This window comes from Rhinopithecus bieti, unplaced genomic scaffold (assembly GCF_001698545.2).
Source record: "Rhinopithecus bieti isolate Rb0 unplaced genomic scaffold, ASM169854v2 scaffold_14455, whole genome shotgun sequence".
Classification (NCBI taxonomy): Eukaryota; Metazoa; Chordata; class Mammalia; order Primates; family Cercopithecidae; genus Rhinopithecus; species Rhinopithecus bieti.
Genome location: NW_016807905.1, coordinates 519262 through 536286, shown reverse-complemented (window position 1 = coordinate 536286; position 17025 = coordinate 519262). Strand labels below are relative to the sequence as shown.

General features: G+C 49.2%; 1 protein-coding gene across 3 annotated transcripts in view; it reads right to left on the bottom strand.

The window, feature by feature from the left end:
• The window catches only part of DNMT3B (DNA methyltransferase 3 beta), a 52887-nt gene that overhangs the window by 21557 nt on the left and 14305 nt on the right, over positions 1-17025 (bottom strand). For all 3 annotated transcript variants that reach the window (XM_017884129.1, XM_017884127.1, XM_017884128.1), the window contains exons 2-4: positions 6406-6553; positions 5452-5513; positions 1580-1681 (exon numbers count right to left, since the gene is read on the bottom strand). In XM_017884129.1, coding sequence (XP_017739618.1) covers positions 1580-1681; positions 5452-5513; positions 6406-6547 — 306 coding nt within the window. In that variant the 5' untranslated portion in view covers positions 6548-6553. The remainder of the gene's footprint in view (positions 1-1579; positions 1682-5451; positions 5514-6405; positions 6554-17025) is intronic.

Sequence of the window (17025 nt, the reverse complement as noted above, 5' to 3'; positions counted from 1 at the left end):
GTCTCAAAAATAAATAAATAAATAAATAAAATAAATAAATAAAAAATAAAAATCTAGCCAAGCGCAGTGGCTCATGCCTGTAATCCCAGCACTTTGGGAGGCCGAGGTGGGCAGATCACTTGAGGTCAGAAATTGGAGATCATCCTGGATAAAATGGTGAAACCCCATCTCTACTAAAAATACAAAAATTAGCCAGGCATGGTTGTGAGTGCCTGTAGTCACAGTTACTCAGGAGGCTGAGGCAGGAGAATCACTTGGACCAGGGAGGCGGAGGCTGCAGTGAGCCAATATCATATCACTGCACTCCAGCCTGGGTGATAGAGTGAGACTGCAGCTCAAAAAAAGAAAAAAAAGAAAAAAACAGAAAGAAAGAAAAATTCATGTTCACTCTAAAACTTTTATGTCAAAGAAGCATAAAGCCAATTACTGGGTTCAGGAAGGCACCAGATCATCAAGATGGAAGAGAATTCCTTAGGCGCTATGTTCATTGTCAAAAATGGCATGAACTTGGTTGTTGCAGAAACTGCATTCAAATTCTGCAAAGAAAAGTTGATGTTTAACCTCGAGTTAGTTGCTGGAATCTTCTCTCATCTCCACAAAGGGGATGATACAGCCCGTATCCTGGGAAGGAAGACTGTAACCCACACCTGGGATAGTAACTGTCAGTCTGGTCTCTAAAGGGTTAGGTGACCATACGCAATAACTGCCTTCCCATTGCCAGACCTCAAAACTTTGAGCCACAAAATCCACCCACAAAAGTGGTGGACTCCCCAGGTCATTAGCAGCTGAGCTGTCCACCCTACAAACTCTTATCACTCTTGGGTACCTCCAAGAGTGTCACAAGAAAGAACTTAAAAACCACCTGAAAGAAATGGCACATACAGAAAACCTTCTGGCTGGGCACAGTGGCTCATGCTCGAAATCTCAGCACTTTGGGAGGCCAAGGTGGGTGGATCACCTGAGGTCAAGAGTTCGAGACCAGCCTGGCCAACATGGTGAAACTTCATCTCTACTAAAAATAGAAAAATCAGCCAGGCATGGTGGTAGGTGCCTGTCATCCCAGCTACTTGGGAGACTGAGGCAGGAGAATCGCTTGAACCCAGGAGGCAGAGGTTGCAGTGAGCTAAGATCACGCCATCGCACTCTAGCCTGGGCAACAGAGCAAGACTCTGTCTTAAAAAAAAGAAAAAGAAAAAAGAAAACTTTCCAACAACAGTCCCAGAGCCTTGCTTATATTTTCTAGTTTCTTTTTTTTCTTTTTTCCTCAGCTCACTGCAAGCTCCGCCTCCCAGGTTCCTGGGACTATACAGACGCCCGCCACCATGCTGAGCTGATTTTTTACATTTTTAGTAGAGCCAGGATGGTCTTGATCTTCTGACCTTGTGATCCGCCTGCCTTGGCCTCCCAAAGTGCTGGGATTACAGGCGTGAGCCACCATGCCCGGCTATATTTTCTAGTTTCAAAACATTTGTTTGTCACTTTCTCTCTTAAAAGCTCCCTTAAGGAGATGGAAGACACTTTTGTTATGCTATGTCAACTGGTGGCTACAAGAGCTTTGGCTCAGGGTGTGACTACTTACAGCTGGGCTTTCTGACCGAGTCCTGGTTTCCCGGAAGAGCTTTGGCATCACTGGGGTGTCAGAGCCATCCCCATCTTCCCCGTCGCCATCGCCTGTCAAGTCCTGTATAAGGAAACACGATGAACATGAAGAAGGCCCCAGGGTATCAGCAAGTCTAAGAAACAAGGCAACTGCAAGACTGACCGCCTGTGTCTCACAGGGAGACCGGGTCACTTATCACAACACACTGCATATGGGTGCAGACACAGGCCAACCATGAGAGATGCCCCGGAAGCAATGCCATGAAACCTGCACCATGCCATTAAGGCTTCCTCGTGCAGGTCTCACACCTCACACCAAAACCCAACATAAGCCAAACACAAACGCTGAAGCAGTGAGCAGCTAGGTCTGGCTGGAGTGCTAAGTACTTGCCTTCACTCACCAACTATGTGGCTTTGAGTCCATGTCTCTCATTTTAAAATTGGAATAACAGTACTTCCCTCATAGCACAACAGGGTTACATCAAGAATCAAATAATATGCCAAGTGTGGTGGCTCATACCTATAATCCCAACACTTTGGGAGGCTGGGGCAGACTGAGGTCACCTGAGGTCAGAAGTTTGAGACCAGTCTGGCCAAGATGGTGAAATCCCATCTCTACTAAGAACACAAAAATTAGACCGGGCGTGTAATCCCAGCACTTTGGGAGGCCGAGACGGGTGGATCACTTGAGGTCAGGAGTTCAAGACCAGCCTGGCCAATATAGCGAAACCCTGTCTCCACTAAAGATACAAAAATTAGCAGGGCATGGTGGCGTGTGCCTATAATTCCAGCTACTCATACTACTCATACTCAGGAGGCTGAGGCAGGAGAATAGCTTAAACCTGGGAAGTGGAGGTTGCAGTGAGCCAAGATCATGACATTGCACTCCAGTGAGACTCTGTCTCAAAACAAAACAAAACAAACAAACAAAAAGAAATGTGTGGGCAAGAGATTTCCCTACTGTTACTGGTAACTAGCTATCAGAAACAAAACAGCAGTGCTGAGCCTGTGATCCTGCAGCTGCCCTAATTCCTCCCAGGGCTTGGATTCCTCACCTTTTCAGTCCCCTCAGTAGGTTGGCCACCACCGAGAATGGAAGCTGAGGGTGAGTTTTCACTGCTCAGGACTTTTTTGACTGACACTGGCTCTGAGCAAAACCAACCCAACCGACAAACTCTACTATGAATAATTAGGAAACAGAAGGTGTCAGTAAAGGAAGGAACACAAAACATGATGGGAAAGATCCAATCTTGGAAAAGTAAATGAAGTAGAAAGCTTGATAATGTAGCAAGTCTTAAAAGATATAATTGTTTGAAATTCATTAAAATAAGCTTAGACAAGTTTTTTCCAGCTTGTAAAAAAATTCCTAGAGCCCACATAATCCTGACATCAAAACTACAGATAGATTTAAAGAAATAAAATCGGCCGAGTGTGGTGGCTCATGCTTGTAATCCCAGCACTTTGGGAGGTAGGGACAGGTGGATCACTTGAGGCCAGGAGTTTGAGACCAGCCTGGTCAACATGACTGAAACCCCGTCTCTACTAAAAATAGAAAAAAGGCCGGGCGCGGTGGCTCAAGCCTGTAATCCCAGCACTTTGGGAGGCCGAGACGGGCGGATCACGAGGTCAGGAGATCGAGACCATCCTGGCTAACACAGTGAAACCCCGTCTCTACTTAAAAAAATACAAAAAACTAGCCGGGCGAGGCGGCGGGCGCCTGTAGTCCCAGCTACTCGGGAGGCTGAGTCAGGAGAATGGCGTAAACCTGGGAGGCGGAGCTTGCAGTGAGCTGAGATCCGGCCACTGCACTCCAGCCTGGGACACAGAGCGAGACTCCGTCTCAAAAAAAAAAAGAAAAGAAAAGAAAAAGAAAAAAATTGGCTGGGTATGGTGGTACACTGCCTGTAGTCCCAGCTACTCAGGAGCCTGAGGCAGGGGAATCGCTTGAGCCTGGGAGGTGGGAGGTTGCAGTGAGCAGAGATCATGCCACCGCACTCCAGCCTGGGCAACAGACTGGAGTACAACAAAAATAAATGAATAAAAAAAAAAATCTATACCCATTTCATTCATGAATACACGAATAAAATCAACTTCAAAATGCACCATGACCAAATTGGACTCATTCCAGGAATAAAAAGACAGTTTGCTATATAGTAGTCTCCCCTTATCCAGGGGGATACATTCAAGACCCCCCATGGCTGCCTGACACCGTGGAACATGGAACCCTATATGTGCTGTGTTTTTGTCTATATCTACATACCTAGGATAAAGTTTAATTTATAAATTAGGCACAGATTAACAACTAATAATAAAATAGAGCAATTACAATATACTGTTAATAAAAGCCATATGAATGTGGTTTCTCTCTCAAAATGTCTTCTTGTACTCTATTCAGGGTTCATCTGTCCTTCCACGGTTTATGACCTGGTGTCTTCCTCCTTTGCACTTTTATGAATGTAGGTTCTATCAGACATCATCTTCTGGAGGAGTCTGGTTTCACTGCAGTTTTGGATGGTTTCCTTTCTCAATCAACTTCAACTCTTCTGAAAATGTAGCGGCAGCTTTTTCATTGGCAAATGCAGCCTCTCCAGTCATTTTTATAGTTTTCAGTAGAAACCTATTCTTGAATCTATGTAACCATCCCTTACTTGAAGTAAATGGTGTGGTGTCAGGAGATGCCTTGCTATCTATCAGCTCAATGCTTCCTGGCACAAAGCACTGCTGTCAATCAGAACACATTTCTGTTCATGTCTTCCACCTACAAACTTAATGTCTTTCCCATCTTAACTACACACTTATCACACAACATGGCTCTAACTTTTGCAGTTTGAGGTGCAACAGTAAAACTAGCATAAATTTCTTTTTCCTTCTTTCACGGCTGGAAGATTTGTTCTTACCACAATCTAACAACTTCAGCATATGACGTCTTTCCTTATTGAGAACTTTCACTTTTTCACTTAAAGGAAACACTTCATGGCTTCTCTTTGGCATAACTGAATTGCCAGCATCATCACTCCTGCAGTTTGGGGCCGTTATTTTTTTTTTTTGAGGCGGAGTCTCGCTCTGTCGCCCGGACTGGAGTGCAGTGGCCGGATCTCAGCTCACTGCAAGCTCCGCCTCCCGGGTTTACGCCATTCTCCTGCCTCAGCCTCCCGAGTAGCTGGGACTACAGGCGCCCGCCACCTCGCCGGCTAGTTTTGTATTTTTTTTAGTAGAGACGGGGTTTCACAGGGTTAGCCAGGATGGTCTTGATCTCCTGACCTCGTGATCCGCCCGTCTCAGCCTCCCAAAGTGCTGGGATTACAGGCTTGAGCCACCGCGCCGGCCTGGGGCCGTTATTAAGTAAAACAAGCATTACTTGAACACAAGCACTGTGATACTGCAACTGATCTGATCACGGAGATGGCTACTAGTGACTAACGGGCAGGCAGCACCTAAGCATCATGATGTTGGACAAAGACAAGACTGATCCTGGGCAGGACAGAGCAGGACAGTGCGAGATTCCATCATGCTACTAGAATGGCACTCAATTTAAAATGTATAAATTGCTTATTTCTGGGATTTACCGTTTAATATTTTCCATTTAATACTTTCAGACGGCAGTTGACTGCAAGCAACTGAAATCGTGGAAAGCAAAAGGACAGGTAAGAGGGGACTACCATATTAGAGATTTCTCAATGTAACTGATAGTCCAGATTGAAAAAATAATGCCAAATATATGCAGAAAGCATCTAGCTCGACAACCCTCCATACATTTGCAGATGCCAGTTTTTATAGGCCTCAGGTTGCCCACGTGATGAAAGCCAAAGAAAACGTCCCTGAGCCCTGAAAACAGGAGAGCGGAGACCATACCTGCGTGTAGCTTAGCAGACTGGACACCTCCCTCTTGGAGAGTCGTGAGCTTGATCTTCGGCCTGTAGAGGAAACAGCCAGGAGTCTGTTTTGAGGGGGCAGGCACCAGCCCAGGGAACGGCCTTGCTGATACGGGCTGCTCTCCGTGGCGTGGCCTGGGATCTCCCCTACACTATTGTCAGCCACAGGGGTTTGCTCTCAGTCCCTCGGTGTCGTTCATCTTCTCCACTGATTTTATTCATAAGACAACAGAGCCCTGGGCCAGGCATGTGACAGGACCCAAAACAACACTGAAGTTACCAAGAAGGGGAGAGCCCTCCGATTCCTTCCAGCAGGGCGCTGCCCATCCAGGGACCACTAACTACATTTCCAGGAACAATTCACTGCCTGCCGTGTCAGCCGCTTCTCAAGTGCTCCCATGTAGAGTGTGGCTATTGTGGGGAACAATGCAGAAATAGAACCCTTTCACGCTCGCAGGAAGTTCCATGGGATGGCACAGCTGACAGGACAATGCAGGGCTTTCCAACCCAGCTGGGGCGGGATCCCAAGTGAGCTGGCTGGAGCTGCTCAGGGCAGGGTGGAAAGGAAGCACACTCCAGACCTCCCCCTCCCAACCCCAGCCCAGCTCTTAGTGGGGAGAGGGTCCCACTGCAGAAGAGCTCTCTGAGGGCCCATGCCGAGACCACTGCTGTCATGACTGGCAGAGAACAGGGAACCATCAACCTTGTGTCATGCTCAGAGTCCCAGTTGAGACGAGAGTCTCAAAGGGGAGGCCAAGGGCTGCGGGCAGGCGTGAAGGGCTCAGCCCTGCATCCCTCCTTGCTGGAGCTCTCTTCCCTCCCAGGGAATTGTGGTGAAGGTTGTCAGAGACTCTCCCCAAAGCCTCCAGTGGTCTGCAGTGACCGCTCAATGTGTCAGCGCCTGACACCACCCCAGTCCCCACTGCCCAGCCACCTCTGATCTCCGGGGTGCGGATGGCCTCCAGGATCGGGGGCGAGTCGGAGGACTGGTCGCTGCAGGCCCCATTGACGAGGATCGAGTCTTCCCTCCCGCCGGCGTCCTCCTCTCCATTGAGATGCCTGGTGTCTCCCTTCATGCTTTCCTGTGGGAGAAGCCAGAACGGGTGGGGTGGAAGGGAAGCAGGGACACGAGAGGGGCAGTGTTCCCCCAGATGCCCCGCCATGGGCTCTATGTTCCCAGGCCAAGGCCCCAGGATGCATTCTCGGGGTGATGCTCTTGTCCAAGCACCCCACCCAGGCTGCCCCCCATAGCCTCCCCCTCACCAAGCTCGGAGGCTCAGGACTTGGTTCCATGTGGACAGGCTGTCCCGAAGGCTCAGACGCCAGCACCCAGGACAGAGGCGGGGGCCAGGGCTGGGGTCTCAGGCTCAGACTGCTCTGTGCAATTAGCCAGCCCCTTCAAACAATGCCATTTAGGACCTGCCTGCCCCGGCCTGTCTGCCGCCAGCCTCTGTCCCCTCTGGCCCTGGCCCCCTCTCCCTGCTCAGCCTCTGCAGGGGCTCAGGAAGCCAGTGCATTATTTTCCCTCCTGACCCCTTTGTTTGCTCTCTCCCTTCCCCTCAATCTCCAGGTCCTCTTCCCACCCACCCCCTCCTCCCCCACAGAACCGCTTCTCTCCTCTCCATGGCAGCACAAGCCCCGCCTCACCCCATCCTCCAGGGCCCATTGGTCTGCTGGCCTGTCGCTCACTCCCCTACTCCCTCACCAGCTGGGGCTCAGAGTCCCAAGTTCCCAAGGAGGGAAGGATGAAGGAGGCACAGGCAGAAAGCCTGGGGGGAGTTAACTGGAGGGGGACTCCCCAGATCCGTTGTAGCCTCACCCTCACCTCTGGGACTTGGCCTCCCCACTGCTGCCCCTCCTGGTCAGGTAAATCAGCTAACACACAGGGCCAGGGCCACACTGATGGGTTGGCAGGCTGTGTGACCTCTGGGCTGGCCCATTGCCTGCAACATTGTGGGCACACAGATTTTGTTGGATGCAAGAACCTGTATGTATCTCCCCCTAGGGAGACTGGGGAGCTCACCTTCTAGAAAAAGAAAACTGACACACAGACTAGGTTATTCTCCGAGGTCATATAGCCCATCTAAGAGGTGGAGCCAGGATGAGAAAGAGAACAAGCAAAAAACTCCAGTGCACAAATGCCATCTGAAACCGAGTTTTCCAAGTCACTTGCCTTTGCTGTTTGTTCCACCTTTGGTTGGCAAAAATATTACAAAAGCCTAGGGACAATATGAGACCTTCAGGCCCCCATCCCTGAGCCACAAACAGCTCCAGGTCACTCACACCACACCCTTGTGTCCTGGAAGCGGGCCTGGGAAAAGTTTCCCCAGAAAGCTGCTGCCCATATGCACCAGGTCTCCCAGCCTCTGGGCTCCATCGTGGAGACATACCAGCCCCTGCCAGACAACCCGTGCTAGCCTCGCAGTTTATCTTCTATCCATCCATCCATCCATCCATCTATCTTAGAGACAGGGTCTCACTCAGTCACCCAGGCTGGAGTGCAGTGGCGTGATCACGGCTCCCTGCAGGCTAGAACTCCCAGGGCTTCAGTGATCCTCCGGCTGGGCCCACAGGTGTGTGCCACCATGTGCGGCTAATTTTCTGTAGAAACAGAGCCTGGCTACATTGCCCAGGCTGGCCTCAAAGTCCTGGCCTCAAGGGATCCTCCCACCTCGGCATCTCAAACCAGGGTACCTTCTAGAAGCCACACCTTGTATTGCTGGCTCCGAGCTGCACTGGTGCCACTGGCACTGCCCACCAGGGGGCGCCATGGAGCCCAGTCTGATGTGCCCAGTGGCGGCAGAGGTGCAATTTGTGGTGGGTGCACCTGCCCATTGCATGGGGCAACTGGACCTCTGCTGCTACTCCCCATGTGGCCCAGGAGTCACACAGGCTACACAGTACCATCACCTGAGAGCTGGTCGGAATAACTGTTGGAACTGGGAGCTGGCTGGAGAAATCTCAGGCACTAAGCTAGATGTCCTGAAGCAGGATTTTCTTTTTTTTTTGAGAAGTCTTCCTCTGTCGCCAGGCTGGAGTGCAGTGGTGCAATCTCAGCTCACTGCAACCTCTGTTGAGAGTTCAAGCGAATCTCCTGCCTCAGCCTCCTGAGTAGCTGGGATTACAGGCATGCGCCACCACGCCCAGCTAATTTTGTATTTTAGTAGAGACAGGGTTTCACCGTGTTGGCCAGGATGGTCTCGATCTCTTGTCCTCGTGATCTGCCCACCTCAGCCTCCCAAAGTGCTGGGATTACAGGCATGAGCCACTGCGCCCAGCCTGAAGCAGGATTTTCACAAGACATTTTAACACACACAAGTCATGCCTGGGTGATTAATATGCATATTAAAGCAGCATTGTTCAGATTATAAACATGTGTGCTGAAACACAGCACGTAGGCTTTCTATGTCTCACATGATCCAGGATGTGTGCCAGCACATGTTAAGGAATTTTCCCCAACCCCCAAGGACAGGGGACATGCCTGAGTCAGACCAGTCAGCTGCTTCTCAGGCCTTTTTCTCCCAAGCCCTGACCCGGAAGAACAGGCTGGCTGACCTATGGCCAGGTCCTACGAGATAAAGCGACCTGAATCCCAGGGAAGTTGCTGGAGTGTCCGTTCAGAATAATCACTACTTTCAAGCGTTTCACCTCAGGCCAAACCAGCGAACTAAGTAACCTAGTGGGCCTGGCATAGAGTAGGAGGTGGGGCTACCTGGTGTACCTGGTGTCTCCAGGAGGGTCCACCACCCCAAAGTGCTCTGGGGGGAAGACACACAGGGTTTGTTTGTGGCCAGGAGCTGGTGGCAGACCAGAGGCCTGGACTAAAGGATGTGACCTCCTTTGCCTTCACCCAGGACCCAGGGTTCTAATGTGTGCTGGGTTTCACAGGCAACATTGAACCCCAGTCCTCAGACAGCCCCTAACTGGGTCAACAAGAAGCCAGACAGGAGTCTCACCTCCTAGACAGACCCAGGTTGACAATGATTAACCACCCTGGGACTTCCCCCAGGGCCTCAGCAGTGCCAACTAGCCACCAGCCTACCCGACGTGTGGGCAGCACGCCTTCTAAAACCCATATCTCAACATTCAGGAAAAGTCTCAAGCCCCTAGAACAAGACCTGTGGGTACTGGAGAGAGAGTCCAGGAAGAAAACCCACAATAAATGGCACCAGCTACCTGGGTGCTCTCCAGGAGCAAGCTGAGCACTTAAATACACTTTCTTCCCGTTGCATAATTCAATGGGATTTCATTTAAAATTCCTTCTGTTTTTATCATGACCCTACATTTGTAGTGAAATTAACTACCCTCATTGCCTTATAGCCACAGCTGTGTAGACAGCATACACCAGCTTCAGAACCTGCACCCGTGACTAAAAGATGCCCAGCTCAGCCGGGCACAGTGGCTCAAACCTGTAATCCCAGCACTTTGGGAGGCCGAGACGGATGGATCACGAGCTCAGGAGATCGAGACCACCCTGGCTAACACGGTGAAACCCCGTCTCTACTAAAAAATACAAAAAACTAGCCAGGTGAGGTGGCGGGCCCCTGTAGTCCCAGCTACTCGGGAGGCTGAGGCAGGAGAATGGCGTAAACCCGGGAGGCAGAGCTTGCACTGAGCTGAGATCCGGCCACTGCACTCCAGCCCTCCAGCCTGGGTGACAGAGACTCCGTCTCAAAAAAAAAAAAAAAGAAAATGCCCAGCTCAGTTCCTCCCCCACCCCGCTTTAGTCTACATGCAGGCCAAGACAATCTAGCCCTGAGGCATGTGCTGCTGTGTTCTCTCAGCCTGGAAGCCCTCCCGACTCCCTACACCTCCTGCTTCCTTTCTCAGACCTCAACACCCACAGCTCAAAATCCAGGAATAAAAGCTTCTCTCCCAGGCCTTTCCTCCCACATATATAAATACATAAAAATCCCCCCTAATATATATAAGGTCATCTTTTTTTCAGTGCTTACTATTTGTCAGGCACTGTTTTGGCTTTACCCATCTTAACTCATTTAATCTTTAAATGTGGTGAGTACTGTTATTCCTGTTTTGCAGATGGAGAAACCCGAGACAAAGACTGACATTCTACCTCCTTGATCAATATATAGGGAAGGTAAATAGCATACAAATTTAACTACATGTTCTTAGAATCAGGACAAGAGAAATTAAATTAGCATCAGGTGTGTACTGGTGGATACGAATCTCCCTCACCTCTTTCTGTGTATCTCACTGACTTCATGATTCAAGGCTGGCATTTCCAGACAACATGGCCCCGATCACAAGCCAACTGCTTTATCTAACATGACCTATCCAGAGTGGTGGACGTGCTGGATTTAGAACTGCGCCATCCCACTCTGCCACTGTAATATCAAGTAGCTAACAGTTCCCAGGGCCCTACTTACTGTAGGCTGAACACTGTCTCTACCACCATGGATTTTTATTTTTTTTCTTTTTTAAGATCAAGTCTCACTAGGTCACCTGGGCTGGAGTGCAGTGGGGTGATCTCAGCTCACTGCAACCTCCACCTGCCCGGTTCAAGCAATTCTCCTGCCTCAGCCTCCTGAGTAGCTGGGATTACAGGCTTGCACCACACCATGCCTGGCTAATTTTTGTATTTTCAGTAGAGAGGGGGTTTCGCCATGTTGGCCAGGCTGGTCTCAAACTCCTGACCTCAGGTGATCCACCCGCCTTACTCTGGGATTACCACCCAGCCTGTCTGCCACCTCTTTTAACCCCCACCCCATCCTGGGGCAGGTCTTATTATCCCCCTGCCTTCAACAGGCTCAGATGAGTTAAGTCACACAGAGAAGTGGCAGTGCCAAATCTCATGCCCAGGCAGTCCAAGGCACGTGCCTGGAACTGCCATAACCGAGACAGACAAGAATTACAGAAGTTATGAACAATGCATCACCCATTCCAGGGATGAAGGGAGCTTCGTGGCTGGGACATGATACACCAACTGAGAGTTTCCTTTCACAGAAGGTGACTGCCTAACCTTGTGATGAGAGGTGAACTTTGACCCTTTCCCAGAGGCTGGGGTCCAGCGTGTGATTCGGGGTGGGCAGCAGCACTGGGTGGGCCCACCCACAAGGTTCTCCCCCAGGGGCCTTCCTCATTAGTGCAGCAGGGTGCCTGTGCCCCGACTGAACCAGGTCAGATGTACTCAAATGCAATGTGGCAGACTGAGGGGTAGGTGGCACCCCCAATTAGACTCAAGAGGAGGCTCAGGGACTCGCCCCAACCCAGCAATAATGCTGAGAACTGATGTCACTCATTTCCTCCAGGCTGACACCAGCAGCAGAGCTGTTTCACAGCACTTCGTAAATGTTAATTGCATTAATTAAACCTCACGATGCAGGAAGGGGGGTCACTTTGGTATCTGCCCCAACCCCCGGGGTGCAGTAAAAAAATTAAAAACTAAAATCCTTCATTCAGTGGAGAGTATCAATTTAAAGAAAATAAATAAATAAAAATTCCACCTCCACAGCCTATGTTAGAGAAATCTAGGGCCAGGTGTGGAATCCTGTAGCGCTTTGGGAGGCTGAGGCGGGTTGGATCACCTGATGTAGGAGAGTTCAAGACCAGCCTGGCCAACATGGTGAACCCCATCTCTACTAAAATACACTAAAAAAAATTGCCGGGCGCGTGGCCAAGCCTATAATCTCAGCACTTTGGGGGAGGCCGAACGGCGCGTTGCTCAATGCCACAAGATCAGGAGTCAACTCGTGGACGCCATCCCGCGCTAGACACCGGGAAACCCCGTCTCTACTAAAAAATACACAATGAAAACCTGTCCAGGCGAGGTGGGCGGGTGCCTGTAGTCCCACTCCGTCTTCGGGACTGGCTGGAGTAGCGAGAATGGCATTATTTTGGGGTGAACCCGGGGGGAGGGTGGTATTGCGCTCTCGCATAGCTGAGATCTGCCACTTCACTCCAGCTCTGCGGAGTGACTAGTAGCATAGGAGGCATCAATTGGGATCTCAAAAAAAATAAAATAAAAAAATAAAAATAAATAAAAAAATTAGGCCGGGCGCAGTGGCTCATGTAATCCCAGCACTTTGGGAGGCCAAAGCAGGCAGATCACAAGGTCAGGAGACCGAGACCACGGTGAAACCCTGTCTCTACTAAAAATACAAAAAATTAGCCAGGCATGATGGCGGGCACCTGTAGTCCCAGCTACTTGGAGAGGCTGAGGCAGGAGAATGGCCTGTAATCCCAGCACTTTGGGAGGCCGAGGCGGGCAGATCACTTGAGGCCAGGAGTTCAAGACCAGCCTGACCAACGTGGTGAAATCCCGTCTCTACTAAAAATACAAAAAAAAAAAAAAAAAAATTAGCTGGGCATGGTGGCAGGCGCGTGTAATCCCAGCTACTCAGGAGGCTGGGCAGGAGACTCACTTGAACCCGGGAGGCGGAGATTGCAGTGAGCAGGTTGCAGTGAGGTTGAGATCGTGCCACTATACTCCAGCCTGGGCAACAAGGGGGAGACTCCATTTCAAAAAAGAAAAGAAAAAAGCAAAGAAAACAAAAAAGAAAAGACAAGACATGGGAGACCCCAAAAAGACGGGAGGATGGGAAGGAGCAAGGGTTGAAAAACCGCCTATCAGGTACAACGTTCACTATTTGGGTAATGGATATACCAGAAGCCCAATCCCCACCAGTAAGTAATATACCCATGCAACAAACAAGCACATGTACTCCTTGAATCTAAAAAAGGAAAAAAAAGGCCAGGTGCGGTGGCTTAGGCCCGTAATCCCAGCACTTTGGGAGTCCAAGGCGGGCGGATCACGGGGTCATGAGATTGAGACCATCCCCGCTAACACAGTGAAACCCCATCTCTACTAAAAATACAAAAAATTAGCTGGGCGTGGTGGCACACACCTGTAGTCCCAGCTACTCGGGAGGCTGAGGCAGGAGAATGGCATGAACCCGGGAGGCGGAGCTTGCAGTGAGCGGAGATCATGCCACTGCACTCCAGCCTGGGTGACACAGCGAGACTCCATAAAACAATGCAGTAAGTAAGCTGTAAAAGTTAAGCCCAGGGAGGGACACCACACCTAGGTGAAGTAGAGAGCGGGAAGGATCCAGGCAGCAGGGACAGCACATCCAAAGGAAAGGGGGCCAGACACAGGCTGTCCACACCAGTGGCAGCAGAACACGTGACAGAACACAAGGTCCCAGTACTGTGCTTTTGTCTGATAAGGAACTTACCCTAAATTCCAGAAAACATCAGATTTACAGGAAAGCAGTAAAAAAACAGCGCTGCTGGGTGCAGTGGCTCATGCCTATAATCCCACCACTTTAGAAGGTCGAGGCTTGAGCTTGGCCTCAGGAGTCGAACGCCAGCCTGGGCAACACAGCAAGACCTCTTCTCTATTAAAATATTTTTTTTAAATTAGCTGAATGTGTTGGCATGCCCCTGTAGTCCTAGCTACTCGCCTGTAGTCCCAGCTCCTCAGAAGGTGATGGGGAATGATCACCTAAGCCTCGGAGGTTGAGGGTGCAGTAAGCTATCGTCACACCATGCACTCTAGGCCCTGTTCTTAAAAAAAAAACCAATATTTTTCTCAAACCCCAGTTCTATAATCTGTGAAATAAAGGAACCCACCTGATTCACTGGGAAGTTGGTATCAAGGACACCTACATAGATGACACCTGAAGTCACTTATTCTCAGGTGCCATCTTGCTGCCCACCCCAGCACCACTCCACAAGGCCAATCAAGAAGTATCCACCCCATCACCCTCCACAATTCGGAATGCGTTTGGGGAACTGCTCAATGCCTCTAGGTCATGAGTACATGTACCACTGTCATCCTACAGTAGAAGCTGGGCCCTTGGCAGAGTAAGCAGAATTATCAGAAGAGTGTGTCCATACAAAAAAAATTAACCAGGCGCCGTGGCACACACCTATAGTCCCAGCTACTCGGGAGGCTGAGGCAGGAGAATCGCTTGAACCCGGGAAGCGGAGATCGCAGTGAGTCACTGCTCTCCAGCCTGGGCAACAGTACAGGCTCCGTCTCAAAAAAAAAAAAAAAAAAGTATGTGTCCAAACAGGGAAAAACCAGACAAGTGGCTATCTGCAGGCTGTTCATGACACCAAAATACACTCAGATGCTTGTCAGTGCATTGGAATAAAATCGTGTCATTACATTTTAGATAAGTAACAGGAAAAAAAAAACCTGGGACCATAAAGATCTGAAAAGATATGACAGTAACTTTAGAGTCTAAACTTCTTGCCCTTATACAAAAAACACAAGCACCCAGCCCCTTCCCCTATATCCACTTTGAGAACCCCTTGAAGGGTGTGGCAGCCCCAGGCAATGGTCAATGGTAATTCAGAGAATGAGGGGCAGTATAGGAGCAGAATCCTAGGCACTGCCATGCCCAATTCCTGTGGCCACCTACCCCTTGGCAAAATCAGAGCCTAGGGCCCTCTGTCCCCTCCCAAGAGGACAAAGGAGGTCAATGTTCTGGAAAGAGACCCCCTCAACCTTGGCCCCTCCCTCACAGTGGGCTGCACCTGTGGCTTCAACTAAGAACGTCTTAAATCTCGAGTCTACGTATCTACACAGTATTTAGTCATCTTAAGCCTAAACACCTACACAGCAGGGATGCTGGTTCAGTCTTTGGGATAGTAATCTTGACTGTGTCATCTAAAATGCCTAACGTCTATATCCTGCTACACAGGATTCTACTGCTCAGAAACCACCCAGTTCAAAGCTCTCGCGAAGGCCTCTGTGCAAGGGGGTCGCTGCAGTCCTGTTTGTCACAGCAAACACTACAATCAAATCACAGTCAAGAGGACTGGTTAACTAAATTACCTACTTCCACAATAGGGGGCAAAGAGTGCAGTACTTATTGTTAGACAAAGTTATGTAAAGTGAAAACAAGAAACCTGCATGATACAATATCAATTATTAATGTTTAAGCCATTTACTTCCAGCATTTCTTCTCTAACTCTAAAAATTCATACTCAGAAGGAAGGTTTGGGGTAACTACCTTAAGCCCATGTAACTTTTTTTTTTGGAGACAGTTTCGCTCTTGTTTCCCAGGCTGGAGTGCAATGGTGCAATCTCGACTCACTGCAACTTCCACCTCCCGGGTTCAAGCGATTCTCCTGCCTCAGCCTCCATAGTAGCTGAGATTACAGGAATGAGCCACCACACCCGGTTAATTTTGTGTTTTTAGGAGAGACGGGGTTTCTCCATGTTGGTCAGGCTGGTCTTGAATTCCCGATCTCAGGTGATCCGCCCGCTTCAGCCTCCCAAAGTTCTGGGATTACAGGGATGAGCCACCACGCCCGGCAAGCCCATGTAACTTTGATAATCAGGAAACACGTAACTCACCTAAGAAACATTTATTTGAATTAGTCCATTCAGGTTTAATCAACATAATTATTTGATTATTTGTATATGATATGAGGTAGGGACCTAATTATTTTTGCCCACAAGTAGAGCCAGACACCTATGAATACATCCTAACTCTACCTCTTATTTGAACTTCCAATATATATGTAGTATGGTTTGAGGCTCAGTTTTCTGTATCTTTTGCCATTCTTTTTTTTTTTTTTTTTTTTTTTTTTTTTTTTTTTTTTTTTTTTTTTTGAGATGGAGTCTTATTCTGTTGCCCAGGCTGGAGTGCATTGGCATGATCTCGGGCCACTGCAACCTCCACCTCCTGGGTTCAAGCGATTCTCCTGCCTCGGATTCCTTGGGATTACAGGTGCATGCCACCACGCCTGGCTAATTTTTATATTTTTAGTAGAGATGGGGTTTCACCACACTGGTCAGGCTGGTCTTGAACTCCCGACCTCAGACAATCCACCCGCCTCAGCCTCCCAAAGTGTGGGGATTACAAGCGTGAGCCACTGCTCTAGGCCATTGCTACTATTTTTAATCACTACGACTGCTAGAGCAAGCCTGCAAGCCTTATAGAAAAGTTCATTTCTCCCTTTAGTTTGTGGTCTCTCATTTCCTGTTCTCTTCTGCTCTCTAGATTTCTTTAAGGGAGCTTAGTTCTTCTACCCACAGATAAAGGCACAGCATTTTTAGTTGTTTCAACATGGACAGACTTTCAAATAAATTATTTCTATCATAACCAGAAAATAAGTCCTTGTACATTATGTATTGAAAAGATAAAAATCACAACACAAAGAAAAGCTAGGCACGTTATATTCATATCAAAAAAAAAAAAAAATGCCAGGGACAGTGGCTTATGCCTGTAATCCCAGCAAGGTCGGAGGCCTAGGCAGGAGGATCGCTTGAGCCCAGGAGTTCAAGATCAGCCTAGGCAACAAAGTGAGACCCCAACACTACAAAAAAAAAAAAAAATTTAGGCTGGGCACAGTGATTCATGCCTATAATCCCAGCACTTTGGGAGGCCTAGGTGGGCAGATCACCTGAAGTCGGGAGTTCAAGACCAGCCTGACCAACATGGAGAAACCTCCGTCTCCACTAAAAATACAAAATTGGGGGCCGGGCACGGTGGCTCAAGCCTGTAATCCCAGCACTTTGGGAGGCCGAGACGGGCGGATCACGAGGTCAGGAGATCGAGACCATCCTGGCTAACAC